Here is a 15,769-nt window from a genome sequence, read left to right as displayed (position 1 = left end):
CCAAATAGTCTACTGCTGAACTTTGTCCATTCCAACAGTTTTTTAAAAAAACAAGGTTTGCTCAAACTTTCTCCATTGCTGTATTTACAAACTGTAGCATTCCCAGTGTTTCTACAAGGAACCTGAAACAGGAGCTTGGCAGAGACACAGACAGGGAGCCAGAGAGGTGCTGCTCTGTGTCCCAAACAAACAAAACCCACCTCCTCTAATCTTACCTTAGTGACTCCAAGTTCTGGGGCCAGAAGAGCCACCTATGCACTTCAGATGTGATATTTGTCATCTCTGATGTCTTAGTTTTGCTCTAGTCAGCTGTAGTTCAGTGACTTGTTTTCTGGTCCATGTCACAAGGTTGTCCTTTTCTCTCATAAAGCTTTCTGCCTCTTCTACTCTGTGCCCTCCAGGTTCTGCTGCTTTTCCACTCCTTTCCAGTGGAAAAATATGTGACTGTATAATTAAAGGCTGTATCATTGTTCTGAACCGCTGATTATATTCTTAAGGTCTGTTGCCAACCATAATTCTTGTGCTGTTTCCTAGATAGTGCTTTGTTCATACATCTTGATGCATAAGTACATGGAATAAAACCAGTTGGACAGCACTGTTTATCATGTATCAAGTTTAAAAAACTAAAAGAAAAAAACCCCAAAAATGGGTGCTCTTGCAGCTTGCAGAAGTACCCCTGAGGATAACCCTTCTATATGTATCACAACAGCCATGAGACTGGTACTTGGAAGCACTTTTTAAGATAAGTTTAAATTCTCTTAAGGCCAAAAAAGGTCAAAATCCAGGTTTAGTTACAGGAAGAGTAATGATGTTAAAATCCCTCTCTCAAGTTTTAAACTGGCTGGGGTGTGTCACGAGATCAGATTATGTGAAGTGTAAAAGCAACACTCTGTTATTTATGGCCAATTCACATTCCCTAAATATTTTGTAAAGCAGGATGTAAAGCAGACAGGTTGATAAACATGACAGCTTGACGTCTTCCGGCATAAAATGTGAGACTAGAACCCTGTCAGGGATGGCATCAGAGTAACCAAGTCACCTGGAAATAATACACCTCTCTGAGTTGGTTGTACAGGGATGCATCTGTAGGATGTTCAAAAGTGTTATGAAGATGCTCAGTAGCTTGGCAGACACTTCAGCAGGAGGCAGGCGGTTAGGGACACAGGTGGTGGTACCTGGCACCCTCTGACAAAGTCCTGAGCCATGCACTTGCTGTTAAGAAACCCTATTGAGTCTGGAAAAGTCTAGGTTACTTTAGCTGTGGTTGGTTCCAAAGGGAATAGGACATTTCTAGAAAGAAAGGTTGCTTTTTGCTGTCCCGTTGTTAGGAAATCCCCCTGGCATTCCTACTAGTCTGAAATATTCAAGAGGACCCAGTGCAGGCAAAGGTGACTTCCCGCCAAGCAGCTGATGGTCTTTCAAGAACCTGTTCAAGGAAAGCAGAGTTTGAAATTGCTCAATAGTTTGTGAAATAGCTTGTCACAGGGGCTTAATGATTCCTGCGAAAGGTATTTCAAACAGCTTCGCTGAGGAAAGCACCAGTTTCTGAAGATAAATTTTCCGCTCTTAGTTCAGTAATGATCCAGATGAGAAGTACATTTGTGGAGAAATCATGTACAGCAAACAGAAGATCACAAGGGCCTGTGGTAACCTGGTGTTGCAGGCACTGTTGGGCATCAGCCACAAAGCTCACTTGTTTTAATTCACATGAGGATGACAGTTTTAATCCGCAAATGAAACAAGTGATTTTACTTGCAGACATATTCGTATTTAAGAAAACGTTTTATTTAATATGACTGTTCTTGTGCCAGTTTTCATGTGTTCAATTATCTCCTCATTTAGTTTTCCTTATTCTTCTAGACTCTTTAAAATTCTAGCAGATGATAGCACTGCTGAGAAACACTTTTGTAAAACAAAGCTTTTCTATAATTTTGCTTCTTCCCTTTATCCCATCTCTGCTTTTCTTCTGACAACTATGTACTGAAAAATTTGCAAAGCTTAAAAAGGAAAAGCAGAGCTTACAGATCTGAAGTACAACAGGCCATGAGATCCAGAGTGTCAACAGTAGAGTTAAATATTTGCTTTATGTCCTGTAAAATAATAAAAGTATTATCACTGTATCTTTCAGCTTAAGAACGAGCTAAAGAATTCAACAACCACTTAGATACTTTTTTTCTTTTGTGACAGATCATGTTTCAGTTCCACTTCAGTTAACCTTTGGAAAGAACAAGATATTTTTTGCATCACATACTTACCCTTTTTATGACTGTGAGGAGGCAATGAATCTTTTTGAAAATCAACCGTAAGTATTTCAGCTCCTTAACTTAGGTGTTTAGATCCTGTAGCATCGTGTTTCAGGTAACTGGCAGCTGAGTTACTCAGTCATTTCATCACTAAAGCTTTCGAAGTCTCAAAATTTGCCGGTGCCTAAATCCTTTTTCTTACATTTTAATGGAGTTGAAAAATGGTTGGAGGGCTCCAGGTGAGCTAGTAACATAAACCATGTGGAACAGGAATATTCATGGCACGTATAAATAAAGGCCAGTCCATTGTATTGCCATTGCAGCTGAGCTCCATGGATGTCTGCTTACCTGCTTATTCCCTCAAACGTGAGATTGGTGCTTTGGGTTGCAGCGTGTTCAAACAGGATGATCGAAGCTGACTCTAACCCCACCATCTGCTCTGCTCGAGGTGCTGCTGCCCCAGGGCAGGCACAGCCAACCCAAGCCCCTCTTTGTTCAATCTTATGTATGAAGGTTGATCAAGATCATTTCCAGTCCTCATAGACTTGATCTCAAAGTTTGTGAGGGATGCTGTGGATTTCTAATCCTTGTTCAAATATGTAAGGGAGAAAACAGCTTTTTGGGGTTCTTGAACTGTTCTTACTATGTTTTTTTTAGCTCAGTATGCAAAGGACACTGTAACAGATTGATCTATCCTCCATGAATAAAGATGGAATTTAATTTACTTTTTTTGTCAATGGGGGGGAAAAAGCCTGACAGTTTGTCATGACTATCATGTTATATTTGTAGATGCTATTCCTGTGCAAGCAATAGATGGAATTGCCAGTGGGACTGGAAGAGACATATCTGTGAAGAGTCCTCTCCAGTACAGGATGTGATTAAACAAAATATGGTAATGTTTAAAAATAAGATTATTAGGTTTTTATTAGAACACTTCAATATTTTCTTAGCTTTTTCTCTCATATCAGTTGGTTGCATTAGGGATTTTTAAATTAGTCTAAAGTTAACTCCAAACGTGTGAGATATTTTTTTAGCGACAGTGCGGGGGTGGGAATTTAAGGGTGTGATTGAGGAGGGGCAGTGAGACTGAATAACTCCTGAAAGGTTATTTTTGTTCCTTTTACTATTTTGCTTCAATGGGAGGAACAAGATTTCAAGGCTGGGAAAGATAATCACCCACAGCTTTGACATATGCTGCAGTCATTTTTAGCATGTCTAATTTGAAAGGGTGTAATCAAATCTGTCACTGTATTTTAAGCTTGAAGTTCTTCAGAACAATCATTCCATTGTCCGAAGGCCATTGGAGCTTGTTGTGATAAGACTTTTTATTTGGAATAACGTAGAAAATATTTCTCTCCCCAGGAAGAAGAATGCCCGCAGTTTCTAAGCCCGAACCCTGAGATAATACCTATGGAGTACCGAACAACAGTGTATTTTGAGGGAAGACATCTAGCTTATTATCGGGTAAGCAGATTAATTCAAAGCTAGCTGTCATTTGAATTCCACTTAAACTGCTGCCACACCCCTAAACTAAAGCATTAGTATTCTTTGGAGATCCTGCTCATAATTGGTTTTGAAGAAGGAAAAGAACTACACCTTAAAGTTTAATATAATATTGGTTACTGTGGTAGAGTCTCTAAATGAGAAGTCATCACAAAGACAGAATCAGAGCTGGATAAAGTAGTATAACTATTTGACGTGTTGGATTTTTTTGAAAAAATATAAGCTGGACCTACTGAAACACCTTGACAATTATTTTTCAACTAATGAAATTAGGGGAGAATTAGAAGTTGTGAACGTTTTATATCTTTTTTTTCTAGTTAAATACTTGCATTGTTTTGGTTCTAGAATTACATCAGTCAGTGTGCTTAATTCCATTTTCACTTTTCAAAAAAATGCACAATGCACAAGATGTTATTGTTAGCTTGATAAAACTGAAGTTTAAAAACCATTTCTTTAGGTGATAGCTCAAGTATCGGTCCTAGTTTCTGTTGTTTGTTTCCGTGTCATCTTTGTGTATAAGCGAATTGATGATAGATACTCTGGAGATTGCATTGATTGCTTTAACCACCAGCCATCTATCAAAGGAAAGAAGGCTCTTGTTTGTAGAGGATTTTTTTTTTCCTTTGCCAAATTGAAGTACGATGTAGCTTACAAAGCCCTTCTATCACCTCCGCTACACAAAGGCAGATAAATCTTGTGGATGGAACGCTTTGCCACACGCAGCAGCGTTTAGCAGTTTGCCTACAGACCAGACCTAGTATGCATTTATTTAACTTGGAACTGAGAAGTCTTCAGTGGAATTCAAGTCTCTGTAAGAAGTAAGATGAATGCATAAGACCTAGACTGAAAAGATGCTACAGAGCAATGACTGTCAAATGATGTCAGAATATTTTTTCTTAGGTGAGACCTATAAGGGAACATCATCTCTATCGTGGGAGTAGCCCCATATATCCTGGTAGAGAGGTGCATTTTTAAGCCAAATAATAATGCCTTCAGTGCCAGGACTTGAACAGGCACACGCAGTGACTACAGCTGTATGCACCGACGTCAAAGTATCTGTGAAAATGGAGAAATAAGGCATGAAGTAGTTGTAATCACACAGGCACAGCAATAACTTTGGTTACTGAAAGTTCATTTGAGTAAGGGCATAACTTACATTCAGCCTTTGGTAAACATCTCATGGAGGGCAGCGTGGCTCAGGAGAAGCCATAGATGGATATTTTGTAGGGGTTGGCCTGCAGCCCAAATGCAACATGGCATGTGGCTTCTCATGTGGAACGATTTTGCAACAGGATATGCTGAGTATTACGGTGTGTTTGAAGGTAGCAGTCATGCAGCTATGAGCACATGTAAGGTCTTTATTGATTAGGACATTGGTAGATATTAGTTTTCCTCCTATTTTCCTTGCCTAAATTCTTGCTTAGAAAAGGCAAAAAATTATGTTCTGTTGTCACTTTGAACTATAGCTCTTTTATTTTGTTTTAATCTGTGCTTTGCCTAAAAGGACGATGCACAACCTGCCTTATCATGGGTGGCGAAATATACTAGCCAACCTTGAGCATTAAGCATCTCTGTTTCCAGGTGGAGATTAGCAGTGAAGGTTTGGGCTTAGCCATTAGGAGAGGTGGATGGCTTCTAAAGCTGCTATTGCAGAACTGAGGGTGGAAGAATAAGCTCATACATGTTGCATGCACTTCTTAACTTGTGAACACTTACAGCACAATGAATAAATCTGCTTGTGAGGTCTTCCACGGGAGGGAAACGGAGTAAAAGAGGAGAAGCTGTTGGCTGTTTTTCTGCCCCTCCTTCCTCTGAAAGGCTTTCAGTAGAAAGGAGAAGTAAAGCCAAGCTGTTGTCCTTCTCTTGGGATTAGCTTCATCCAGGACGAGCGGTTGAGAGGAAAGTTTAGTCCTGATCAGTCATGTTGCCTGCAGCTTCTGAGAGGCATTCTCCAGCCGAGTCCTTGAAAGACTGACACAGCAGAAGAAACAGATGTACCAGCATCAAGACAACCTTATTAGCCCTCCAAAGATTTTCATTAAATGTAATTCCCATTTGGATTTGTCTTTGCCATGTGTGTCTGATCTGTAACTCACCTCCCAGTGTTTGCTGCATGTCTCCTCTTGCACCCAGACTGCTGAATCTGAGCTCTGTGGCCTTCTGCTCGAGAGGCTGGGATAGCAGCTCCTGATTTCAGTCTGCTCCAGGTGGCAGCTGTCACATACACTGAAGGTCCTCTCCCAGCACCTTCTGTTAGGCGTGTGGAAAAGCCTTACGCAGCAGCAGCAGAATTCAAATGCTTTTGAAAAATACATGGTATATCAAAATGTAGAGTAAGTGAAGTGAGGCAGCATTCCTCAGAAAAGAGGTTTGTAACATGCTTTAAAACTTGGAGTAAAACTTAGAGACATTTTCTGTAAATCAAAATGCGCTCTGAAGCTTCCAGAAAAGACTTTTCAGAGCTCAGTCAGTAGCTTATTTTCTATACGAAGCTTCTGAGAAGGTGGAAGAAAAAGGTCTGTTCCCTTCTATAGCATAAAACTTCCCAAGACTGGAGGCAGGCCCTTTACCTGGTTAAAGCGTGTTCTTTTCAGCCCCAAGCCTTGGTGTGCTCTTGTGTCCACTATCCAACCTGTCACAGTCAAGGTAGGAAAGTAGGAAAGGTTTCCAGTGCCCTAATTAGATAAACCTAGTGGCCTGTGAGTTACCAGTGATTCCACCATTGAAGAGGTAGCTACAAATAAATAGGATAAGATCTTCATATATGAGGCTTAGGTGACAGCAGGAGGCAAATTAACTAACCATTGGAGCAGGAAAGAGGAATCAAGAAACCATTCTTTTTTTTTGCCATGTACTCCAAGATTCAAACAGTTCTGGACAAAAGTAGGGACTAGTTGTTTACATCCACAGAGGGCAACGAAGTGAAGTTCTCACAAAGTTCAACAAGGTTGTGTGCTAGGTCTAGCACCTGGGTCAGGGCAATCCCCAGTACCAATACAGGCTGAGTAGCCCTGTAGAGAAGAACTTGGGGATACTGTTGGATGAAAAATTAGATATGAGCCAGCAATGCACACTTGCAGCCCAGAAAGCCAATTGCATCCTGGGCTGCCTAAAAAGGAGCATGATCAGCAGGTCAAGGTAAGTGATTCTCCCACTCGACTCTGCTCTTGTGAGACCAGTACTGTGTCCAGCTCTGGGGCCCTCAGTACAGGAAGAACCATGGACCTGTGAAGAAGGTCCAGAGGAGGCCACAAAAATGATCAGAGGGCTGGAGCACCTCTGCTGTGAGGACAGGCTGAGAGAGTTGGGGTTGTTCAGCCTGGACAAGAGAAGGCTCCAGGGAAACCTAATATCAGCCTCCCAGTATTTATAGGTGGCTTATAAGAAAGACAAAGAGATACTTCTTACCAAGGCCTGTGATGACAAGGGAGAACAGTTTTAAACTGAGAGAGCATAGGTTTAGATTAGATGCAAGGAAAACATTTTTTACAATGGGTGTGGTGAGACACTGGAACAGGTTGTCCAGGGATGTGACTGCCCCATCATTGGAAGTGTTCAAGGCCAGGCTGGATGGAACTTTGAGCAACCTGGTCTAGTCAAAGTTGTCCCTGCTTATGGCAGGGGTGTGGACAAGATAATCTTTGAAGGTCCCTTCCAACCCAGGGCATTCTATGATTCTAAAAAGGTGAAGGTGGTCTTGTCCCCCAGTGGACTCTGATTTCCTAAGTCTTTACAAACGGTACTGTCTGAAAATGTTCTTGCTACTTATTTCTTTCTCTGGTTCTTCTGGCAAAGCTGTTGTGCACTTGTGCTGTGGGGCAGAGCACGAGAATGACCCAACACAGAAACAGTCATGAGTTGATGTGTTTGGTTTTTAGCCAGCACAGTTCCTCAATTGAACCACAGAACAGCCAAGCTGAGAGTTTTGCCAGTGCAGCGCAAGTCAGTATGCGCTGCAGCCGAAAGGCAGGAATGAATGGATGTAGGAACTAGGGAGAAGAGAGGGGAAAGAAGGTGTCTAAGGAGGCAGGAATACCTAGGAATACCCAGCTGGTGCTGTCATCAAAAACCGTCCTGTGAAAACACAGCTGGAGTCATGGTGAGGCAGGAGAAACAAAGCCAGCAAGGTCTAAGAGATGTTCATTCCAGTTTCCCATATAATTCTTGCATTCCTGCTCTGCCCAGCATCTCTACAAAGAAAACATTAAAGGGCAGAACTCACACAGCTCTGTTAATGACACATCTGATGTGTGAAGCCACCCAGTATTCACGTCTCAAGGCATTTTCTTATGAAACTTCTTCTTTCACACTCTGAAACAGTGTACTAGATATGTTCTTGCTTTGTTGGTACTGCTTGGTGCTTCCACCTTCAGCAAACATTGGAGAGATGCAGCAAAGTAGCAGATTTTGCTGGCTCAGTGTCTCACTAGCTTTGTTTTCAGATGACTTTAACTGGTTACCATTCTTCACTTAGTCTTATTACTTCCTGTACTGAACAAGGTATTGCTTGGTGATATTTTATTGTGCTTGGTGATGTTATACAAATTCTAAGCTGAACTTTTCTCTTCCATAGGATAAAAAATTTGTGGTTGGAAACAGCCAGTTTGAATTTGAAGCTCCTGTTGATGAATCAGATGAAGGAAAATTTTCATTCATGAGTAAAGAGGTAAATGCAAAAATATGATTCACCTACTAAACATATTCAGTTTTTGTAGACCTGTTCCAGTATCCACATGTGTCCAGAAATATACAGGTAATATTGGTTTCCTTCAGAGAAGAAAGTCACCTCTGATGGAGATTCTTCTTTGGCAGTAGCAGCTTTGGCTCGGAGCTCCTGGGGTCTCCTCTCAAAGCCCTCGGTCTTTCTCTTTGGTTTCTCTAACTATGCAATCCATAAATTCATTGAACTGTCCCTGGAGGAATTCAGGACCATTATTCTTTCATTTTCACTTTTTATGCAATCTGGTGAAACCGTTGAGGAAAAAAAGATGAGAATTGCAGAGCTCTGCCTCTTCACATGCCAGTTCATTATCTTTCGCATTTTATATCTGTAAAAAGGGGAATGGTAACAGTATGTTGTTGTTTGGCTACTTACTAGCTATGCTACTTTCACTCTGGTTTGTTTTACAGAGAAAGGAAATAATATTAAAAAAAAGAAATTCAAATTACCAAGCTCAATTTTGGACTCACAAATGTTGACTTTAGCCTTTATGTCTTACAAGCTTACTAACAGAGTAGTTTTGAGAACTAATTGGCATTTATGCAGCATTTGAGCCTAGCACAAGGCATTTGCTTTATAAAGCCATTGTATTTTCCTTTGCTCTTTTTCTTTCCCACCGGTTGTTACTTTCAACTTGAGCAGAAGCTCCTGTCTTGGAGCATGTGAACCTTGTGCTTTGGCTATAACGAGGGGGTTGCACTGCAAAAGATGCAAGAGATTTCCCCTCCATGTGGTGTGAGTCTGCGGTGGCTATAGAAGTAATAGAGCCAGATGGTGTGGGAAGGGAGAGCTCAGCAGGGGCAGCAGCTATACTTACTGAATATGAACAGTACCTGTGCTACTTGCAAACCCATAACCAAATGTAAATTAAATTAATGAAAAACAGGTATTCAGATATGGCTGTCCCTTGGTACTTGAAAATTCTGATTGTGAAAGATTAGGTTCATTAAAGCATTTTTCTATAAATGTATTTCACCAGGATGAAAAAAAAGACCGTAAGTTTTGGGATATTTTCTAAAACCTTCACGGCTCTTGTTACTGAGAATCATAGAAAACGCATGAAATCAACCTTCCCAAATGAAGGTACAAATATCTCTATTGTGTCATCTTTTCCAGTTCTCCTACAGTGCAAATGAGACCCTACAACTTAACTTATCCATAAGAACAGATAAGGTCAAGATTGACAGCAAACTGATGGGTAAGTATGAAATACAGGATTAAAGGGAGGTTAATTACAGTAAACAGAAAACTATTCCTTTATAATTTGGAGTCATGTGAATGTTACCTTTGTAGGTTTCACTGGTTTGGCCTAAACAACTAAATCTGACAGATCAAAGTCATTAATACAGAACTCATGAATTAAACTTCAGTGTTGTATATATTAAAGGCTGTTTTAAATATCCTGCCATTATTTTCAAGTTTGCTTTTGCTCTGAAGGGCAGTCCTAATGCAAAACTTCACAGTTCAAACTTACTTAAGTAGTTTGATTTTATTTTTTCAGCAGCCATTTCACCTCCCCAATGAACCTTCCCCCTCCAACAGCAGAACAGGGATCCTTTTCGCTGCTGCTCGTATGGGCTGCACCTGAAATCTCAACTTCCAGCTGTGTCTCAGCTCAGACAGGTTCTGCAGTCTTTACATCTGCTGACAATCAGCAATACACAGAAACATTCAGTGTGCTTTCAGCTTGTTATTCTTTTATTTCTATGGCAACAAAAAGTATATTAAGTGTTTTGTAGCACAAAGGCTTGGTCTCTGATATAAATTCCTCTATAAATATAAATTTCTTTGTAACTTTCCACATACAACGATGAAGCAATTATGTCTGTGAGCCTACTGCTGAGGTGAGGAAGCTCCATCTAAATCAGTGGAGCAGTATCTGGGAGCTGGGACATACCTTACACTCCTTTGGACTGAAGTTTAAGGCATAATCTTGCAAAAACTGAGGCAACACACTTGTTACCTGGGTGATAAGTTAACATCAGGAAAACTAATTCTGCCCCCAAGTAATTTCCCCTGCAGATTAAATCTTCAGGCCGTATTTTTCCATCTGTACAATATTCAAATTTATTCCTTTTCTTATTGGTATCATAGAAGTATGTTTTCAGAAGATTTTCCCTGTGGCTCTGTGTGCAGGGTTGAAAGCACTTAAAAGAGGACCTGGCATGAATGTTACAGGGAGGTCATATTACAATCTCACAGTGTCTTAATTTCCATTCCAAAGGCTGTGGTGTTTAAAACTGCAGAATTTTGACCAAATACTCCCAATGTCTTTTTTCCTACTCTGGGAAAAACATAGGTGGGGGGAGAAACTAGCTTAATTATTAAAGAAATGGTATCATTCAAATTGAAATATTGAACCCTTGCAAGAGGGGAATTGAAAAATTATCAACAAATGTCTCTTTATTATAAAAGGGATTTTTTTTATAATCCAAATTTTCTCCTGCTTTTAAATTTCCTTGCCATATAAAATCCAGAGTGTAATTTTTTTTTTTATGCATCTTGAAAAGAATTGGCTTTGGGTATATGGTTGCTGCTGAGAAGCACCTTTGAACCTGCCAGTGAAAGAACCCTTTCTTTGTATAACATTTAGTGAATACTAAGTTACGATAGCGTTTTTACATCTCAAGCCATCAGGGGTTCTGAACAGTATGAAATCCAATATATCCCTTTTATCCTTTGTCCTTTTTATCAATGATTTCACAGCTGGTATCTCAAGGTGATGGATAAGAGTCTGAATCTAATGAGTGGCTTGCTGCTGGTACATTTAATGAGCTGATCAGTGAACAGGGGTATTGTTTAATGCTTTAAGGCCATAGCTTTCTGCATTGCATTTATGCAACTGGATGTGAGAGGCATCAAGACATTGCAGCACTGACATTGTTTGCTGAGGGATGGGATGAAAATCCCTGTCCAGCCGAGAAAGGATAACAAATAATTCAGTAAGCATATTCCTGTGCCCTACTGAGTGGCCGTGTGGTGGTGTGGGTGGATAACACAGGGTTTAGGAAGGCAAGAGGAAGATTTTTTAACAATATTACCTGCTCCAGTCCCTGTGCAGCAGCAACCTGCCAGAGCGCTGGATTAAGAAAGCAATCAGGTTCCTGCAAAAGCAATTCATAGCATAGACACAAGGAAACTTTTCCTTGCAGCTGCCTGCATTGTCTCTTCTGCTTATCAAGCAAACAGCAGTGTACCAGGGCTGTCAGTCTGGAGCTTCTCTCCAGCACTACATTCACATCCAACATACAGAGTGAATAGTTAACACGCAAACTGTTGAAAATGTTCCTTGGGTTATGTTTTTTGCTCAGTGACTTCCATACTGGTGTGCTCAGTATATAGAGCAAATGTTGCTACTCCTGCTTTGTGCTCATCGACTCCTTGAGAATTCAAGATGGGGTTTGAATCAAATGGATGGTCTTTCTCATTGATTCATTGTAGCAAATGCCAAAGTCCATCAGCGTTGTGTATACCTCCAAAGATGTCTCAACTGACTTTGTGCTGGTAAAGCTACTTGAAATCAAGTGGATATGTTGATTAGATGTAAGAAGTGTTAGAACCAGGCTTCATCATTGCATTAACTCTTCAGTGTAAGGGAAAGAATAAAAACGTGTTATTCTGTTAAAGACTAGCTGTGAAACTGAATGCTGAGGTTTTAAAATATGCAGCATTTAGAGAAAAACCACCCTCATGGGTTATATGCTCTCATGAAAGTGGCAGAGAGACTGTAGCCAAGTTTTGGGCATCTGTAATGTTGTTCATGTCTAGCAGGAGCATAAGAGCACTGCTGAAAAACAATGAAAAAACAGCATTCTCCTTTTACTTTTTCATTTCTGTAGGAATCTGACATGGCAGCCTCTTGGAATTAGATTTTAAAAGCTACTGCTGTTGCTATTATCTAGGAAAATATCAAGTGTATTGAAATGTTAGTGACTGGAGGGTGGTTTTGCTGGTGTTCTTCCTAGAGTTCTGCTCTTCTGAGAATAAAAGCTTTCCTTAAACAGACTTTTTTTTATGGTCTTTACCATATACAACCTCATAGGAATTTGTCCTAGTCTCTCTTGCCCACATCTGATCACCTCTGTTTACTTCAGTTTGCTCCCTGTATCTTTAAGGTTGAAACTCCTTTGAAAAAAATCCAGTGTCATGAAGGGTACCATTTCTTGAGACCTAATGAGCATATAAAACAGCTCATCGCTACTGGAAAGGGGAGGTGTTGAGTCTCTGTCTTGCTCTCCCCATTCCCTTCTGTGAGCACACTGAACTCCTGAAAAAGCACAGGAGGAAACCTGGGTAGCTTTCTGCTGTTCTGGTAAGTGAGGTTGATTTACAAGAAGAATCAACAGGAGCAGAAGAGGAGGGAGCGAGAAGTTTCCCTCTCTAAAGTAATCAGCTTACCTTCCAGGGAAGCACAGCACTCACAGGCTGAGTGATCCATGTAACTTCTGCGTTTCCCCTAGAGAAACGTGTGGCATCTTTTCAGTCTGTTTCCTTCTGGGCTGGCTCTCAAGTGCATCTCCAAATGTCTCATTGCAAGCCCAGGCTTTCCGTATGGTGCTGACCCACCCAGCTATGTCTCAAGGCTTTGCATCTATTTGGGAAAATTAATTTTGTTTGGTGACTGTGCATCATATTAGAGATTGATGTGGGCCAAAACAAGCTTAGTGTCTGGGACAGTTGGTGCGTGGTTCATCAGTAAGAGAGGCATGACTGTCAGACTTGATTTCTTGGCTCAGAAAAACTAGAATTAAACCCCACTACAGAAGGAATAAAGCACACATCAGAACGGCAATTCAAGACAAAAGGGAAAACAAAAGCAAGAAAATGGAGAAGAATGGAGAAGTGAATGAAGTATTAACTTGAACAAAGGATAACATTTCATTAAGTGTTAACTTTCTATTCATTTCAGGCTTTAGCAATGATTTTGGAAAGGCCTGAATGTCCTGGAAACAGCCAACAAAGGCAGCTCTCTTCCTTTAAATACGCGACTGGCTGAAGTCCCATGCCAGCTGATGTCTGTCCCCCCCTGAGTTTATATACCCTTCCACATCTGACTCCTGGTGCGCCAGGAGGACCCGTTTGTTTGACCAGGTCCGTGAACAGTTGTATAGGCAGGTTCACTGAGTACAGTCAAAGAAAGGACTTTGTACTTAAACATTTTAACGATGCTCAAGTGACAAAAATGCGTTTGGGTTCTATTTGGAATGTTATTCATGCTCTGCACATAGATAGATTGCAGGTTTTTCTGTATAGGGAAAAATAGAGTTTTCTCTCAGAATCATTCAGGGGTTGAATACAGGGCATGTGTATTCTTCACACAACTCAACTGAGCAACAGGCAGGCTTTGTATTTAGGATTAGTTTTCCTTCCTATGACATACTGAATATCCTTAAAACAGAGGAAAATGTCTAAGTTCATTTACTGCTCATATTTCAGTGACTCTCTACAACTGCTCTTATGGACGAAGTGACTGCAGCTTATGCCTCGCGGCCCGTGACGACTATAAGTGTGTCTGGTGTGAAGAAGATGGCAAGCCCAGCAAGTGCGTTTATGAAAAACTCTGTAACGCTCCTCCCACCGACACATGTCCTCATCCCGAAATCACTCGCGTAAGATTGCTTTTTTCTCTCCCTACCAGTGTATTATTTTGCAGGAGAAAGCATCCAAGCAAGCTCATACTGAAAGGCATTTTTTGGCCTTGGGTGTTAAGTAAGCCTCTGAAATAGCTGCAAGGAAATAATGCCAGTAGTGATGTGTGTGAGAGATTTGTAAAGACTCAAAATAAGAGACTGAATGGAGTCTTTGAGACTCCTTCTTTTTCAAGCCTTGTCCTCACTGTGCCAGAAGCCAGGCTAGCAGTGTATGCCTAAATGTGGCACTTGATTCTTGAGAATTAGCATGGATTTTTTTTCTTCTCCCTAAGTCCTTTCTACCTGAAACAAATCTGTAAGAGAGGTTCGCTGCTCCTTGAAGTACAAACACTTAGCAAACTCATTAAAAGGCTTCAAACTAGACTAGTATTTAATAAGGGAGCAGGATAAGTTTGGCCATGATGGTGTATCTAAGAAGAAAATGGCAGTTAAATAGTTGAAGCCTGCCAAGGAAGCAAAATACCCTGAAATGTTGACAGAAGGGGTAGAGGAGAATGCCTGTGTGATAGCTGTGCCCAGATAAGGATTATTTGAGTGGAAACAGGAAAATTAAGAAAAATAAAAGCAGCCTTATAGCAACCATCCAGTACCTAAAGGGGACTTACAAGAAAGCTGGAAAGGGACTTTTTTACAAGGGCATGTAGTGACAGGACAAGCGATAATGGCTTTAAACTGAAAGAGGATAAATTTAGATTAGATATAAGGAAGAAATTCTTCCCCATGAGGGTGGTGAGGCACTGGAACAGGCTGCCCAGAGAAGGTGTGGATGCCCCATCCCTGGAAGTGCTCAAGGTCAGGTTGGATGGGGTTTGAGCAACCTGGTCTAGTGGAAGGTGTCCCTCCCCATGGCAGGGGAGTGGAACTAGATGGTCTTTAAGGTCACTTCCCACACAAACCATTCTATGAAAAGTGTTTTTGCCTGGGATACCGTTTGTACGTCATTGTGAATTAAATACTAAATACTGAAATATTAGTTTTTTCAAGCCTTTTGTTGGCTTCAGATTTGAACTAAATATTTTGAATCATCTACATGAACAGTTGAATCATTTTTCAGCTAGTTTACTTATGGGTTGAGTGCAAAGGAATGGCCAGCGGCCAGAAGTTTTAGGAAGTTGAACCAGTGGGAAAGTGGAGCAAGTGATTCTGGAGGTGGGCTGGGCAGCAGCAGCCATGTCTCTGTGCTCAGACTTGCTTAGATCTAAGAAACTCTGATTTTGGTGGAGCATACGTTAAAGTCCACACTTTCAGAAGCTGTATTTGTTTGGCTTCCAATCACTGCATTTGGGTGTATGCAACCTCCCTCTTCTTGATGGTAAACATGCAGCCCTCTAAAGGCTAAGACCTGAAAAGGTCTTGCTGGAGATGCTCCAAATATTGCATAGGAAAGCAGGTTAGTCTCCCAGTAAATATTCAGAATTCAAGTGCCTGTTCGGGCCGTATTTCAACCAAAGAAGCCCACTCCAACTACAGGATTTTCTCAGTCCTCATTTTAATTGCAAATAATTTAATTAGCATCAGCCCATGTACTGCAGCATCCTACCATTCGATGCAGTAAGATCAGGGGACTAGAGGAACTGTTGAAGACCCTCTGTGGGGCAGCACTGTGTGTTAGGAAGGTGTACTGTTCTGCTGTGAACCTGAAGGGAGAAAAT

The 15,769-nt window shown here is 40.9% G+C and overlaps 1 protein-coding gene across 4 annotated transcripts in view; it reads left to right on the top strand.

Annotated features, from left to right (window-relative positions):
- The window catches only part of PLXNB2 (plexin B2), a 255,250-nt gene that overhangs the window by 188,275 nt on the left and 51,206 nt on the right, over positions 1-15,769 (top strand). For all 4 annotated transcript variants that reach the window (XM_082062717.1, XM_082062718.1, XM_082062716.1 and 1 more), the window contains 6 exons: positions 2,188-2,302; positions 3,033-3,135; positions 3,606-3,707; positions 8,320-8,412; positions 9,583-9,664; positions 13,903-14,075. In XM_082062717.1, the coding sequence (XP_081918843.1) occupies positions 2,188-2,302; positions 3,033-3,135; positions 3,606-3,707; positions 8,320-8,412; positions 9,583-9,664; positions 13,903-14,075 (668 nt within the window). The remainder of the gene's footprint in view (positions 1-2,187; positions 2,303-3,032; positions 3,136-3,605; positions 3,708-8,319; positions 8,413-9,582; positions 9,665-13,902; positions 14,076-15,769) is intronic.

Source organism: Streptopelia decaocto, assembly GCF_964273445.1.
Source record: "Streptopelia decaocto genome assembly, chromosome: 1".
Taxonomy (NCBI): Eukaryota; Metazoa; Chordata; class Aves; order Columbiformes; family Columbidae; genus Streptopelia; species Streptopelia decaocto.
This window is presented reverse-complemented; position numbering and strand designations above follow the sequence as displayed.